General features: G+C 42.2%; 1 protein-coding gene across 1 annotated transcript; it reads right to left on the bottom strand.

Moving 5' to 3' along the window:
• Positions 1–109: 109 nt before the first annotated feature.
• Positions 110–14,894, bottom strand: engase (endo-beta-N-acetylglucosaminidase). Its single transcript, XM_030058219.1, has 14 exons — positions 14,711–14,894; positions 14,112–14,191; positions 13,699–13,900; positions 12,003–12,151; positions 9,941–10,095; positions 7,643–7,791; positions 7,126–7,297; positions 6,671–6,777; positions 5,446–5,557; positions 4,528–4,712; positions 3,982–4,124; positions 3,067–3,166; positions 2,740–2,851; positions 110–1,863 (listed from the first exon to the last, which is right to left on the bottom strand). The coding sequence occupies exons 1-14, from the start codon at positions 14,854–14,856 to the stop codon at positions 1,456–1,458; spliced, it is 2,220 nt and encodes a 739-aa protein (XP_029914079.1). The 5' UTR covers positions 14,857–14,894; the 3' UTR covers positions 110–1,455.
• Between the last annotated feature and the right edge of the window lie 1,177 nt (positions 14,895–16,071).

Below are 16,071 nucleotides of genomic sequence, written 5' to 3'. Positions count from 1 at the left end.
TTCAACATGTTAACATGTGAAGCATATGTGACACATTTTAAGGAGCACTTTCATGTAACACATACTGACTTTCTCAATTGAAAATAATACATATACAAGAAACTTTTCCAGTGCACAAACTGTTTGTATTTATTCATGAGGATACAAAAAGCAAGGCCCAAGTAATTACAACACATCCATCAGATAACTTGATAAAGAACTGCTGGTGGCTTCAGTCCAGGCTGCAACAGAGGAGCAGCCCATCTCGTATTAAGACATCATATTTAGGCCCCATTTGCTCAAATGAAATTATGATTCTCCAACTTTGTCCTTGGCTGGTATATGCGGTGCCATGACCTCTACTTTTGGACAGGGGAGAGAAAGGGTGACTTTGCAAAGAATTTACATACAAACATGTTGCAGCTCTTGATTCAGTCTATTGATAAAATTGCATAAGTGCATGTTTACTTGCTTTTCACAATACCACCCGTTCTTGCAAAGCTTATGTTTTTACATGGATTCTTAAAGGTGCATGACTACAAGCTGGGTTTCAAAACAAGTGCAATAAAAATTATAAATGAGGGCAATGTGATTTTCTAAACTGGTCTGTAGCCAGCTGTCAAAATGGCAGGGAAGTAAAATAGAGAAATATGTTCACAGTTGATCCGCTTGGTTAAAGAGTAATTCTAGTGACTGAAGGGAGTTTTTTCCATTGGAACAACCACATTTAAAATAGCTGGTATTCATATATTTAAATCATCCACAAACTAAAAACATTCAATCTACGAAACATATTCAGGCAATGCAAGATTAGACTTTCAATGTAGGAAAGTCCCATTGCAGTCTGCACATTATTGTGCTGAAAAGGGTTAGGGTTAGGGTCCAACTGTTGGAACTTGTAGCTCTACCACTGTGTATTTGAACTGAAGATACATTAAGTTCTACAGTGAAGGAAGTATGAGTGCTTGATTACTATTAATTATGATGGCAAAAATTGGGAAATAAGGCCTTGTTTGGAACTGGAATTATCTTTTAAATAGTAAAATGTTACTTTCGCGAGGCAAACAAGCTTTGAAGTCGTAATTGTCCCCCACAACCTAAGATTGGAGAAAGGACAATGGATTGGGGCTGTCGGAGATGCATGATTTCGGAGCCTCTGCTGATCTGTTTTGGACATTTTAAATATAAACCTGATTGCCCCATCACCAAGCCAGCAGGGCCCCCAGCTTTGTGCTCTATCTCAGACAGGGCACATCACACTTACCAAAAAAAAAAAAAAAAAAAAACAATGTACCCAGTGCAACTTAAACCAATTATAATGGACATCATGATCACCGTGACTTGTTTTAAAGAATAAATTAGTAGAATCCCAATCTCAGTGTTGGTGGAAGTCAGATTGGTCATTTGGACGTGAAGAAGAGCTGGTTAGCCAGGACAGAAGGAAGCAGCAGCCTGCTCAGACCTGTGACATGTTCTTTACGTGGCTGTAACCTGGCTCTCTGAGTAGCTGAGGCTTTGTCTCCCCCAGTGGCTCTCTGGGACCAGGAAGCCCTCCCTGATCACCGGTTCCACCACCAGCTCCATTAAGCCAGGAGGCTCGGGCACAACCAGCTCCGTCAGCCTGAACAGAGTGGAGTACGCCCGGCCCACGAGTACCATCTGACCCGGGGGGATTCGGGGGTCCGGTCCCCTCAGCCGCCGCCAGTACACCCTGAAGTGGCGCACGAGCTCAGATGGGTAGCTCCAGCGCAGAGTGGCGTTGAGGTAGAGGCAGGGCAAGTTCGACTCTGGGGAGACGCAGGTGCCTCGCAGCCACACCACGTCATAAATGCATAAACGCTGGATGGACTCAGGGGGCACCAGGAGACTGGTTGTATCCAGCACCTTGTGGAGGGGAGGAGGTGAGTGAAAATAATGACAAGGAAATGAGATGTCACTTTGCTGTTTTTACTTTAAAGCATGCACATTTTACTGCATTTCAAGAGCAGTCGACCCATTAGCCACTGTGGGTTCACCACATTTTCCTCTAACACCCAGCCTTCGCTACCTCTTCAGCAGTTTCAAGATACAATTAACTTTTTCTAGTACATGTTCCATCTCATCCTGAAATTTAGAAGATGTCCAAATGAAAAGCATTAGTTTTGTTTCTGCAGCAGACCACTGCACACACTTCCATTTCTCTGTCGTCTCCATCTTTCACTTTAGAATAGTGATGTGCAGATTGCAGTTATATTCGCAGGCACCATGGATTATCCGCTGATCAGGTGGTTTGGGTCACAAAAATTAACATTCTGATTAATAGCGGATGGGTATAAGCATTATCCGCCATGAACACAACCAGAAATAAAACAAACAACTCTACTTCTTTTGGTAGCAATTCCTGCAATTCACTAAGCCACTTGAGAGAGAAAACGTCTTTGTCGCAAAGTGTATTTTGGGTTGGTTTGTCATGTCTGAGCCACTGTAGAAACATGGTGAACCCATGGAGGACCAGGACCAGCGCCAAATATATTAAAATACTAACTTTATGAAAACACTATGATTCTTCTTTTCTTGTTTCTATATGCTAACAAAAAGCTGGTTTATGAATATTACATCCCATTTCTGTCTTTGACTCAACTAAAATCCTACATGCTGTTACTTTATCTTGCAATAAGGAGTCTGAGCGGTGGGCCACCTCATGTCAACATCAGTGACGAGGCTGTCAAACAGTAGATTTCATAGAAATTCATGCTGTATTCCAAAACGTTTGTCACCCACCATGATTTCTCCCACCCTGCAGCTGAAGGGTGTGTCCTGGGGCTCCCCCTCTCGCTGTATGCTCACACACACCTCCCTCAGAGCACAGCCTTGCAGCTCCAACTGGGAACACCTGCGCACAGCACCACCAACGGAACATGAAGACCCAGGAAGACTTAGGGAGACTACTATTTATAAAAGGAATACACCAAGTGGATACTTTACAAAGTCAAAGTCATAATCCAGGCTCGATGGTGTTGCATCAGGAATCGAAAATCCTGGCATTGGTATCACCTTCCAAAGTTCTGGTATCATGTGGATGAATTAAATAGGTGTTGAGTGATTTACCTGATGGTCCAGCCATCTGGGTTCCACTGGCCACAAAGCTGAGAAAACTGTCTCATCAGCTGGTGTCTGTCATCCAGGACTTCAGGAAACACACTGGTAGCTACAGACAGCACATACACAATTAATACTTGACTTTAACTGGCATGGACAACCATCAAGCTAAACAGTAAGAATTAATTAGAACAAGACATCTTGGCTCATGGTTTTAATAAAGGAAAGACAGGAAAACATATCATGTAACAAAAGTTGCCCACCAAATTCGGAACCATAAAGTTTAAATATGATATTTAAGAATGACGACTATTTTCAGGTACTGACCTACATGCCACTCTCACAAGTGCTCCTGTGTATGTCAGAAACCATTTACCATCACCGCAGACACACAGCAAATACTGTACTGTTTCTGTGTCCATGAAAACAGCTGTGGTACCAGCAAAACATCTTCCTGATTATACACATTTTTGACTCAAAGTGTTTTACCAAAGGTTTTTTACCCTTACTATGAACTTCATTCAAACCTTCTCTGAAACTGCACCCTCTGCAGACAAGCGCATCCAAATTTTCAGATCAATCTTGCAAGTGCCTCTGACACTGAAATCAGCAATGCAGCGACAGAAAACTTCATCAAAAGTTTACCATGTATCTGCAAGTCTGAAGTTTCAAGTCATTACAAATTTAAAGTGTCAAAGTGTAAAGTCACCCGGCCTACAGGAGCACTGCAGAGTAAAATGTGTCCCTGATTTCCATAAAAAACCCAACACTTCTTTACTTTGGTTTCTAAAAGCAAAGAGTTTGTGCCCTCAACACCCTCTAGTGGGCAGAAAATCGCCAAGTGCAGCTTTAAAATAGAAATATTACACAAATCATTCCTTTCAGGGCTTAAACCTTGTGTATCAGAAATACTCTGAAACTTACAATTGATGTCCCGGATCCCCTGGTGTGTACAGAGACTGGCATCTGTGGTCTTCAGCTCCAGAGAGACGGTTATTCCTGCAGATGGCTTGTAGATGAAGGAAACCAGGGTGTTGGAGGCCAAAGGTACATGGAGAGAGAAGATTCTGACAGAAAGAAAAAACAGGTATGCAGTGCACAAGTGTTGCTGGTAGTTCCTCTCCAAAACCGTAAAGGAAAATTTTGCCATTGTTTACGTGGATGCCCAATCAGTGTTCTGCATTAACACTGCAGAATGTAGTGAAGGAGGCTTATGACGAGTGAGTTTCTGGCTGAAATCCCCACACTCGCTGGGAAAACTCCTAAAGTTGTTGCTGTCTGTCTCATAGCAACCTCTGCCTCTGTCCATGTGTCAGACTGTTTACATGTGAGGCACGGGGTCTTTGGAAAAGTCTTTCAAGAACAAATTTTGAAGACTTTCAAAAATATTACTTTTGTTTTCCTTTGAGTGGCAGAGATAAAGACAAACTGAAAAGAGATACACATACACACACCCACACACACACACACCTGGCACAGACTTTGTTGAGACTTGCAGGGATGAGACCCTCTAACAGCAGTGAGCAGCCCCCGTTCCAGGCGTCTTCAGGGCAGCCGCGGCTCGTCAGCCAGCCGTTCGCCCCAAACTGCTCGCTGTAGTACAGGGGCTGGAGCTCCTGGGCACTCAGGTTGAACCAGTTCTTCTTTGTCTCCCGCTACTCGCACACAAAACAAAATATGAGTGAGTCGAGAGTAGACTTCACAAGGTCATCAAATGCCAGTTATGACCTTGGTCCCTCTCTCTGCACACACTTGTTTAAAGGCTCCTGGTCAAGCAGCGACATACCAGCTAGGTGACCATCAAGACCTCACAGCGGCAGAACTCCCTACCTGCCTGGTTTGAAACACACAATGTGACTGATAAAGCACTCCACAATTCAATGGCTACATTGGAATCCATAAAGGCCTGTATTTCCTTGTCTTTCAACTTCTTACCAAACGTTTTCCCTCAAAAGCTTACAAGAAAGCGATGTGCTGTACATATTCACGACTTATGTTGCTGATTTATGGGGGTACACTGCATATAAAATAAGCATGTACTCATGGACCTGGAATGGGTAAAGTCAAAAGCCAGAAATGCACAACCCTTCCAACCACTAACCACAATAGCTGTTTGTAATGATTAACCAGGAAGGGAAAGTCTAATGACTTTAACTTAGTAACTTTAGCAAACACCAAGTATTCACAAAGTGTAACTGTAAGTATAAGTATAAAAAGAAACACAGAGCAATCTTTCATATTTTTGAACATGAATGCAAGTGAATTAAGGTAACTTAGTCTTAACTTCTCATCTATCAAGACATGCTCTGCACCAAGTTGTGCATCCGAAATTCATGAAAAACTGGTATGGTCCCTTAAAGAGTACACCCTCCCTCTTCTCTCTGGTACCTGGCCCCTCCAGTAGAGAGACTTTCCAAAGCCCTGGCAGAAGGAGGAGATGAACGGGAGAGGCGATGTTGGTCGATGGATATACAGGAACTCTGAAAGCAAAGCCCAGAACCTGCAGACAGGATGTGACATCAAACAGCATTCCATTTAGAAATATCCATAATGAGAATTTCTGTCTAATTTCACCAATTTTAAAAGTGAACAAGTATGTCATTTATTGCAGCGTGGCACAAAATGAATACATGACTTGAAAAGTAAGCAACAAAACTGCCTGCAGGGAGTGTCAGAGGCACTGTGATGAGTGGCTTTGGTCAACATCCATCTATAGTCCCATTATGATTAGTAGTTTTGGAGGACATCTTTCCATAGTTCCATTATGATTAGTGATTTGGGTGGTTTTGGCCCACTCGACCCCAACAGGTCCCTATAGGTCAGTATGTTAATCTGACAGTAGGTTAGTCAGCACTTATGTCCAGTGCAGCATATCTCAAAATCTATTCAGTGGAACAATATGAAATTATGTGACAACATCCATGTTGCCTAGACGATAAAGCCTGTCAATTTTGGTGACCCATGGCATTCCCTCTCATGCCCACCAATAGGCTAAATTGCCAGTCCCATAACTAAAGAACTGTAGCTAGAGACGTGGAACGAACTCCTATGCAGGGTTGCCACAGGAGTCAATTTGAAGTAGTATGAAATTGATAGGACCTGGGGAAGTCCCCAAACCACAGTTTAGTCCTCATTACAGAGTGCCATAACAGTACTGCAGCAAAATGTAAGTAGTAAGTGCTAGAGCAAAACACAACATCACAGCAGCGATCTTTTTGGGAAGAGTTGCATCAATCAGAAGTGGTCTCAGGCTGACAGGAACTTTGGGAAGTCCCCAAAACATAGTTGGGCCCCATACCAAAAGCCATAACTAAAGCTCCGTATCGGTGTCTCTAAGTGGCTACAGACGTGGAACCACGTTCTGTGGGGGGAGAGGGGAATGCTGGGGGTGCTAAGTCAATTTAAAATCGTTGACAGGACCTTGGGAAGTGCCCAGAAGGGTGAGAGGACCAAAGGCCTCCTGTGTAACAGACATAATAACAGTAGTGCTAATCATTTAAGCAGGTGTAATGGTGATATTAGTGGTAAAAACAGCAGTAACAGCAGCTATACTAATAACAGTAACAGTAATGGTGGTAAACAACTTGGAGGTCAAATATTGTACTGATCTCACTTGTCCTGATTCTTGCGGAACTCTGTCTTGTCATTGTGTGTCTCGTACACCCAGCCTGGAGCAAAGATTGCTGTGGAGAAGTCGTGCTTCCGAATGATCTCCAAGGCCTGGGGACAACACAAAGGTTCACACTGGTTTCTTACATTCACACTTATCTCTGACGGAAGGGATGTGTGTGCTTTTGCCCCTAACTAACACCCTGCTCACTTCTGTTAGGAAACACATTGAGTATCAGTCTTCAAATTGCCATGTCCTGTGCCAGAATACCAGAATTCAATTTTAACACATAATACAAATCAACATTAGGGATGGGACTCTTCTGTTACAGCCACACACCGTGATGTAGAGCAAAAGATGGGTGTATTTTCACACAAAAATCTTCCCCACTGCAGTTTTCTGTCAAGAGGACACTCCACACAATCTATACATAGACACCCATTCTCAAATTCATGTACCTTATTTGTGTCGAACATGCCTCCCACCACCTCCCCGCGGGCGAATACATCCACCCCAACGTAGATATCAGCCTGGCGGCCTTGGGCCCCGCTGTAGGTCTTCATCCACTCCAGGCTCTGCTCCGTCCAGTTGTAGTTGGTGAAGAAACCATCACATGCATCGAAAAATACCCTGAGATGGAGAGGTTGAAATGGTTTGACGGGCATTTTGGGTATTAATCGTGAACTGACAAGCTGACGCTGGTATCTCATTATAAGTGAGACATTTTAGGAGCCCAGGGATGTGCAGATGCGGAACTTTATAAAATGGGTGTTTCAACCAAAAATTCAAGGTTAAAAGTCGAGGAATTTTGATGATATGTTGTGAAATCTTTAGTACCCATGCATGATTTACAAAATGGTTTGTTTAAGTGTAAAATGTGGGTAAAATGTAGTAAATATTCAAAATCACTAGTATGGTCCTTTTGACACTGCATAACCACTGGGCATCATTCATTCCTCTGAGCCTTTGCTCTACCTGTTGGACTGGTTGAGTTCGTTCTGCCATTTTAGCTGTCCAGTCTCCAGCACGCTGTCGTACCATAGCACCTGGCTGCCAGGGACTCGCTCATGCATCTGGTCGGTCAGATAGCGCAGAAACAGTGGTGTGTTCTTCACCGCAGCCTCCTACACAGGACAGCACAGGCGCTCTGTTAGCATCGTTACCAAATACTGCAGACTGTGTAGTGTAGCAGTATTCAAGGGCTAGCTTTTCTGGAATCAATGGCACACGGTTCAAAGTGTGAGAGACAAACAGGGCCATATAAGGAAGATTAAATTAGCAGTAGATATAGTAGGGACTGGCTTCTGTCATTAAACCCTTCTTCATTTCAGCTACCCGGCTGCTGGCTGCCAGCATGGAGCTATGCTCTTCAATTTACATTGCCATTACTATGACTTGTCTACCGATCTATATATCTATCTTTACTTATATTGTCCTTACAGAATCAACATGAAATATCTCAAGTCAAATATGATCTATCATGTATTCTTTATAGAAAAGTTTTGTTCATATCAGAACAACAAAAGTGGCTCAAGTGAAATTATGTTAAAGGCACACTCCTCCAGGTTATACACTATATTACCAAAAGTATTCGCTCACCTGCCTTTACTCATACTATGAACTGAAGTGCCATCCCATTCCTAACCCATAGAGTTCAATATGATGTCGGTCCACCTTTTGCAGCTATTACAGCTTCAACTCTTCTGGGAAGACTGTCCACAAGGTTGAGGAAATGTTTATAGGAATTTTTGACCATTCTTCCAAAAGCGCATTGGTGAGGTCACACACTGATGTTGGTCGAGAAGGCCTGGCTCTCAGTCTCCGCTCTAATTCATCCCAAAGGTGTTCTATCGGGTTCAGGTCAGGACTCTGTGCAGGCCAGTCAAGTTCATCCACACCAGACTCTGTCATCCATGTCTTTATGGACCTTGCTTTGTGCACTGGTGCACAGTCATGTTGGAAGAGGAAGGGGCCCACTCCAAACTGTTCCCACAAGGTTGGGAGCATGGAATTGTCCAAAATGTTTTGGTATCCTGAAGCATTCAAAGTTCCTTTCACTGGAACTAAGGGGCCAAGCCCAGCTCCTGAAAAACAACCCCACACCATAATTCCTCCTCCACCAAATTTCACAGTCGGCACAATGCAGTCTGAAATGTACCGTTCTCCTGGCAACCTCCAAACCCAGACTCGTCCATCAGATTGCCAGATGGAAAAACGTGATTCATCACTCCAGAGAACGCGTCTCCACTGCTCTAGAGGCCAGTGGCGGCGTGCTTTACACCATTGCATCCGACGCTTTGCATTGCACTTGGTGATGTGTGGCTTGGCTGCAGCTGCTCGGCCATGGAAACCCATTCCATGAAGCTCTCTGCGTACTGTACTTGGGCTAATCTGAAGGTCACATGAAGTTTGTAGCTCTGTAGCAATTGACTGTGCAGAAAGTCGGCGACCTCTTTGCACTATGCGCTTCAGCATCCGCTGACCCCTCTCTGTCACTTTACGTGGCCTACCACTTCGTGGCTGAGTTGCTGTTGTTCCCAAACGCTTCCATTTTGTTATAATAGAGCTGACAGTTGACTGTGGAATATTTAGGAGCGAGGAAATTTCACGACTGGATTTGTTGCACAGGTGGCATCCTATGACAGTTCCACGCTGGAATTCACTGAGCTCCTGAGAGCGGCCCATTCTTTCACAAATGTCTTGTTTCACAGTCTGCATGCCTGAGTGCTTGATTTTATACACCTGTGGCCAGGCCAAGTGATTAGGACACCTGATTCTGATCATTTGAATGGGTGAGCGAATACTTTTGGTAATATAGTGTATGTAACAACAGCATTCTCAGCATCTACACTTTCCACCCAGTACAGCAACTGCAAATGATGAGAAAAGACTACCAATAGGGTCACTTATTTTTGAGTTTAAACCAAAACGGCAATGTTTTTGTACTGTTAGCCTCTAACACAGGATGCACTAAATGAGGAGTCACTTGAGGAGTGTACCTTTAAGAGGACTTCAACTTTTTTTTAGAAAAGGTAATTCACTTTGGCCAAGACAAAAGCTACACATTAAAGGAATAGTTTAGCTAGTTTAAATCTGGCCTAAAGACATGCATGAATCGAGGTTTGGGAATTAGGCATCAGTTCAGAATGTAGAACATAAGAATTGCGATTCTTTGGTGAATCCTTCTCCCCTTTACGTGAATTTTCTTCCTCCACCTCTAGTGTGTACAAGCAATGATTGATACCATAGTCATTAAGGCTAAGAATAACTTACACTGAGGGTGTTCTCTATGTTAACGAGCCAGCCATCAAAGCCGTAGTAGTGGCTGATCTGGACCAGCCTATCAGCCACCGCCCGGTACGACTCCTCCCCCTTCAGGAAGGTCTCACACACCTTGGCCCCGTCAGTCCACTCAGTGATGAAAGTCCCTGGAAAGCAAGCCAATCACAAAGTCACATTTTCATACCCAGCAACCAGTAATGAACGAAGATTTCTCTTTTCAACTGTCAACTGTTTTTGGGTGGATGCATGTAAAGTCACAGCTGGGTCAGAATAACTTGGATAAGCCAGTGCTCTGATTTTAAGGGTCCATGCCAGTGGTTTAGCATATTTTAGTCTATCTACTAATTCATATATATATATACTCCACATTAATACTGATCATTTTTCAAAGAATACTGGGGTGTCAGTCACGAAACAGTCCCTTAACAAAAGAGTTAACAAAATCCCTTAACAAAAGAGATCCATTCAAAAGTTAAATTCACTCATCCCTAACTTCCTAAGTTTTATCACCTGAACAAAGTTAAAAAGTGAGATACTTTTTGAGAGATGGGCAGTAGTTATATAAGTTATGCATGTAGAGTAGTACATGAGCTAAACACACCAATATGATCCTAAATATCAACATCTTATGAAAGCTGTAATCAAGACTTTTTTGGAAATTTTCATTAAAAACAAAACAAAACAAAACACTAAAATATGTTTTTCTTGATGTTAACCTTTCAAACCCATGGCAAAAAAGGCGATTAGCTAATTAGCATAACATAAAAACATAAAAAAACATAACATAACACTACACAATTAGAATTATATATTTTAAAAAATGTATTGATTACTAGGTAATTACTACAAAATTATCTCCAAACTCTGTAAAAAAAAAAAAAAAAAAAAACAGGAACACAACAAAAATAAAAATAATTTTGCACAGTGGCTTAAATAAAACCTTGCAAAATAAAAGCCTGGAATTCCAAGAGTTAACTGGGTGATGCTTGGCAGAAGACAATATCTCTGGGTGCTTGCATGTGATGTGTTTTCGTTTTGACTGATCCAACTGTGCATTAGCTGCACATCTACCAGTTCTAAAAGAATATTTTTTCCATTCCTATATTATTTTCCTAGTGCATTAATGCAATAACCAGTAACTATTAAGTTACTAGTAAAAACCTGCGGAGGTTTATGACAAATAATTGCCCCCCTCAACAGTCAGGGGGCAGCACTAGTGAATGTCACTGGATAATTTGTGTTGTTGGAATTTAGTTCAGCTCTCCATATTGCTTTGTTAGCTGCTGTCATATCAGAGAAAGTCACAGCACAGATTTCTATAAGGATCACCATTTGTTTGCCCTATATTTAAAGTAAATTACAGTTGGTGAGGGGCGGTTATTGTGTTCATTAATTCATTCATGGTAACAGAGATTCAATCACAGGGTGTAAAAGGTTCATGTACACAGATTAATCTGAATAAAAACCAGAGCCAGATTATGGATACTATCTGGGTTATTCTGTGCATGCAAACCAGCCACCGAGGTTTTACCTTAGCTAACTCAATTGTTTCATCGTAATCACTGACCCTATGCATGTGAAAACAAAAACATGTCAGATATGCTGCTCGGAGCTTGACCTGGACACAAAGTCCTGACAGGAAAGAGAAAGCACACAAAACAGGAAGCTTTCTGGTATCTGGTTCCCTACAAACACACATGTATTTGCAGTCTAAGTATTCTAGGTGCCATGGCAACATAGGCAATCAAATACAGAGCAAAGCAAAGAAATACCAAGAGCTTTGATAGGAGGAGCACATGAACTGTGCAGCCACATATCAGCAGAAAACACACCCAAGTGAAAAAGAGAAGGGAGAAAATATTGCCACTTTGATTCCTCAGGTGGAAGAATATAAAATCTCCCTGTGAATGAGATATCTTGCTGGTTATGATGGCATTATACTGATTACATTGCAATTACTGTGTAATACATAATCAAATGTATAGTTCCACCCAGCCTCTATAGCAGATAAAACAGCTGAATTGGAAGTGGTCCTGTGCAGGTTATCCCTCACCTAGCATGACAACTCCATGTTTATGTGCAGCATTGGTCCATACGGCAGGAGGAATGGTGACCAAGTTGTGTGTGAAGTAGTTGAAAATGTCGATGTACTGCCAGTGGTAGAAGGCATAGGGGCTCTCGGAGTCTGTCCCCTGAGCAAACCTTGACAACAGGAGATTCAGAGGTGACAAGTGAGTATGGGACATTACTGTAGAGGTTGATCTGAGGTACAAGATAAAGCAGGGAAAATGGGATCTTGCTGAGGAATCAATGGGTGTATATACTGTAGCACCCTAAAAAACAGGAACCTGACAGCTGCACTTGAGTTGGACTGAACCTCTTCTTCAGCTCTAACCCTCCACACACTAAAATGAAGACATTTATATGTCTCCTCGCAGGATTCCTGGGTAATGAAGTTCTCAAGATTCAAACAGCTACCTCTTGCTGCTGCCTGGGGCTGCCAACATTGGAAGTTGTCTCGTCAAGCTTTAAAATAAAATTGAATTTTGGTAGAGTGTTGTGTTGGGGTTGTGTAGTTCCCTGGGGCATGATATGAGTCCACGTAGTTAGTTATCCTCGTTAGATGCCCTGTGCTCCCCTGAGACAATGTGTATTGTCCCTGTAAATCTAAACTGTATAAATACATTTTAAAAACCAGAACTGTCAGCACTTGACTTGAAAGAAAATGGAATCACAGGAGCAGCTTGTGGTTTATTTATGAACCTTGCCAGCAGGTTTAGTAAGACGCTACGGCCTAATACTGTTGTGGTAGGGTGTTTTCTCTTTGTCAGTGTGTTGTCCCATCACACTGACAAAGTCCACTGACACAAAGCTTGGGCATGATGTTAAATTCGCAAAGCTTAATTAACATGTTGGTTTTGATTGTCTGTCACCCAGGCTACAGCTGAGCATCATGGAAGTAATGCAGCTCTGTCATTAGTCACAGTTGTGATCAGTTTATGAATCTGGTAAAATGACCAGGGTGCAGATTTTGCACACATGTGGACATTCCAATGTCCATAAACTAGATGTCTAGCTACATAATTATAGTTATGAATACACAAGAAATGCACACCCCTTTTCTGGGGGTATTCAAAAGGCATTTTAGGAAATGACAGACATAACTGAGTAGAACTGGATGAGGTAAGTGGGTACACCAAGGAAGTAACGTTTCATCGCTGAATAACTCATGGAAGGTCACAGTTTGATGGTATACAACAATATAAAAGCTTCCTAACCTAGCTATTAACTATCTTGCCAAATAAGGACAATATGAAGGAAACATTGAGAACAATGGATAAACATAGATCATCTTTCCACTAAGCAACATTAACATCAACAAGACCTCTAAAACATTCCACCAAAGCCTTGAGAGAGAGACAGCTAAACCACGTCCATTTTTTTCTGTCCATGAGACAGAAAAAAGTGCAGTCTTTTGGCCATCAGGGCAGTGCTGAACAGTTCTAAACACTTGCTAAACATAGTAGAATATAAGGCGGTCAAAGGGGCTAAATGCTATAGAATGATTTTATGGAAAAGTCCCATTGCCTGCTATTCATTTGACTGTGTTTAGCACAATGTCAGCGCTCTACATCGCCCTGTGGAGGTGGAAACACATATTCTCATAAATGGACTATCTCCCTGAATAGACTAGCTCTGGTGCCACTGTGCTCTTAGTTGCTGTGGAAGCCATGACCATGAGTCCATACCTGTCGTCCAGGTAGCCGCCCATCATGTCATGAGACACCAGGGTCCGCCGTGAACTGCTGGACAGAGGAGGCTCCCGAGCAGCCAGAGGGACCGCGGCCACATTGAAGGGGTTGGCCTCGCTCCGTTGCCACGACAACAGCTCTTCCAAAGTCTGAAGACCGCAGATGACCGGCTCAGTGGTGTCAGTGTCATAATGTTTGACTGTGAGGGGAAATCAGAAACAGCAGGTTCATTACAGTGCAGCTCAGTTAGGGCTTCTATTAATATATTACATATATATAGATAGATAGATAGATAGATAGATAGATAGATAGATAGATGTCAAGCTCAGGGGAATCTTGACTGTCGCTGAAACTGTCTGAGACTCTGGGTGTGTCCTGCCCTTGGATTACTGGTAATAAAGTCATTTAACCTGGTAGTGATGATGGTGTGTAGTTGATGACTTCATGAACGCTGCTTGAATCCACAGACGGATCCAAACAAGACTCCAACCTGATGAACAGTACAATGTGAAGAAGCATTCAAAATAGCTTAACATTAAGAGTGAGACTCATGCACTCCAAGTTTACTCTGAGCTGGCAAGACTAGAAGACCAGGGGGCATCTTTTTACACCAATTCAATCTGGCCATCGTTTTGCAGACAGTTAGATACAGCTAGACCTGGCACACTTCGCTCCAACTGCTCACTTGTCAGTGTTTGTGAGGCTATTTTCCAAGATGCCAGCCTACTTCACCGTGGAATAAGCTCAACTACAGCAAAGCTCTTCTGTGCAATTTTATGAACTAACATTACTGAGAAAAATCATATCTATATCTGCTGAAGCATGGCTGGACAATGGCTTAACCACTGTCTATCAACAGTATTACCACCAATAAAGCATAGTTACCCTTGAATACCCCACTCAGAAACACGGTGGTACTGTGGTTAGGCAGTTAGGCAGCTACTTTTCTCAACCACTACATTAACTAGCTAAGTTAACTAAGTTTTAAAACATGTGTAACTGACTATACCGGCTGGTGTCGAGTTTGGCCATCTTGCCGCCGACATTATCGTCTCCAACCTCTCTGGTTCTCCTCAGGGGAGGCGTGTTTACGTCCGTTCTCAGCGCCATGTCGAAAGGTTGAGAACAATAGCCATAAAACATCAACTCTACCATGTACAGTGTAATGACAGCCAGCAGCAGGCTGCCACAGAGCCGCTTCTTCCTGCCTCGCTCTGATTGGCTGCAAGGAGATTTTTGTTAAACCAATGGTGGTCCAGATAGAGGGTCACATGCAGGGTGCTGTGTCTTCGCTCCCAGGTCACGTCCGTTGGCCAGTTTCCGCCTGAAGGTGGCGATAAAGTTCATGTTTTTGTCTCTAGTTACTGAGACTGGTGTTACTGTTGAGTTACGGCTTTTCTCAGTTGCTTTGGCTCAGCAAAAACTACCGAATTATTCAGTTGTAGTATTATTATTATTCAGTACTATTTCAGAGTTTCTCCAGTAATTTAGTAGATCCCAGCGTTTTTTCTTGCTTTATTTGTTTCTATCTTCCTTTTTATTTATGCATTCATTTGTTTGTTTGTTCATTCAATGTATGTGGTTTTATCTCATTCTTTGCTTTCCCTCCTTTTTATTCTTTATTGTATGATTAATTTTTTTTTATACTTTAATGTACATTTAGAGCAACTATTATTATGTAAAACTGTGTGGAAATGTGTATGCCAGGTTTTGAATGTACATGGGGGAAGAAAGTGTTTGCTTGTTTGTTTGCTGTACATGTTCAAAACCTGGCATATAACAAAAAAAAACCTCCACACAGTTTGGTCACTTGGTCAGTAGATAGGAATTTTTCATTCTTTCAAACAAACATCTGTGCAAAGAAGTAAGTACAACTGCCTACAGCTGACACAATTACCAATCACATCACTTACCTTTGATCCTGCTGATTAAAATCGATTAGGTTGTACATATCTTTTTTTATTATTATTGATGCATTTGTATTGTACTTTGCTTTATAAGCTTTGTTTTCTGTTTACTGTGTTGTAAACCATTACAGTTTCAGAAAATAGTGTTAAATAGTCTTTCAGTATGTTACATGCAAACGTGAGGGTTCTTGTGCTGTACAAAGCGCAGTGTGGAAAGCCTGTACTGTTGAAATCAGCATCTGAATCCACCTTTTTCACAGCAGCTTTATGACATCTAGCAGGTTAAACACAGGTGTTACTAATGGCATTAATGTCATTAGTAACACCTGTGTTAAACCTGCTATTCATGTCAAAATATTATTTGGTTTCATGCAGAAAAAAAGACTTTGTGGAACAGTAAGAATTGTGTGTCGGTGAAAAAGTGAAACAGTGCTGAAATGTGGAGACGAGGAACACACCGTCA

This window comes from Myripristis murdjan, chromosome 8, assembly GCF_902150065.1.
Source record: "Myripristis murdjan chromosome 8, fMyrMur1.1, whole genome shotgun sequence".
Lineage (NCBI taxonomy): Eukaryota > Metazoa > Chordata > Actinopteri > Holocentriformes > Holocentridae > Myripristis > Myripristis murdjan.
Note: the sequence above shows the minus strand (reverse complement) of the source record. Positions and strands in the feature narration are given on the sequence as shown.

Excerpts from the sequence above, each read along its gene's own strand:
- engase (XM_030058219.1), bottom strand. The coding sequence starts at position 14,856 with ATGGTAGAGTTGATGTTTTATGGCTATTGTTCTCAACCTTTCGACATG. Across the intron at positions 14,192-14,710 it reads GCCAAACTCGACACCAGCCG|GTTGGAGTCTTGTTTGGATC; the intron begins GTATAGTCAGTT and ends ACTGTTCATCAG. Across the intron at positions 12,152-13,698 it reads GGCGGCTACCTGGACGACAG|GTTTGCTCAGGGGACAGACT; the intron begins GTATGGACTCAT and ends CCTGTTGTCAAG.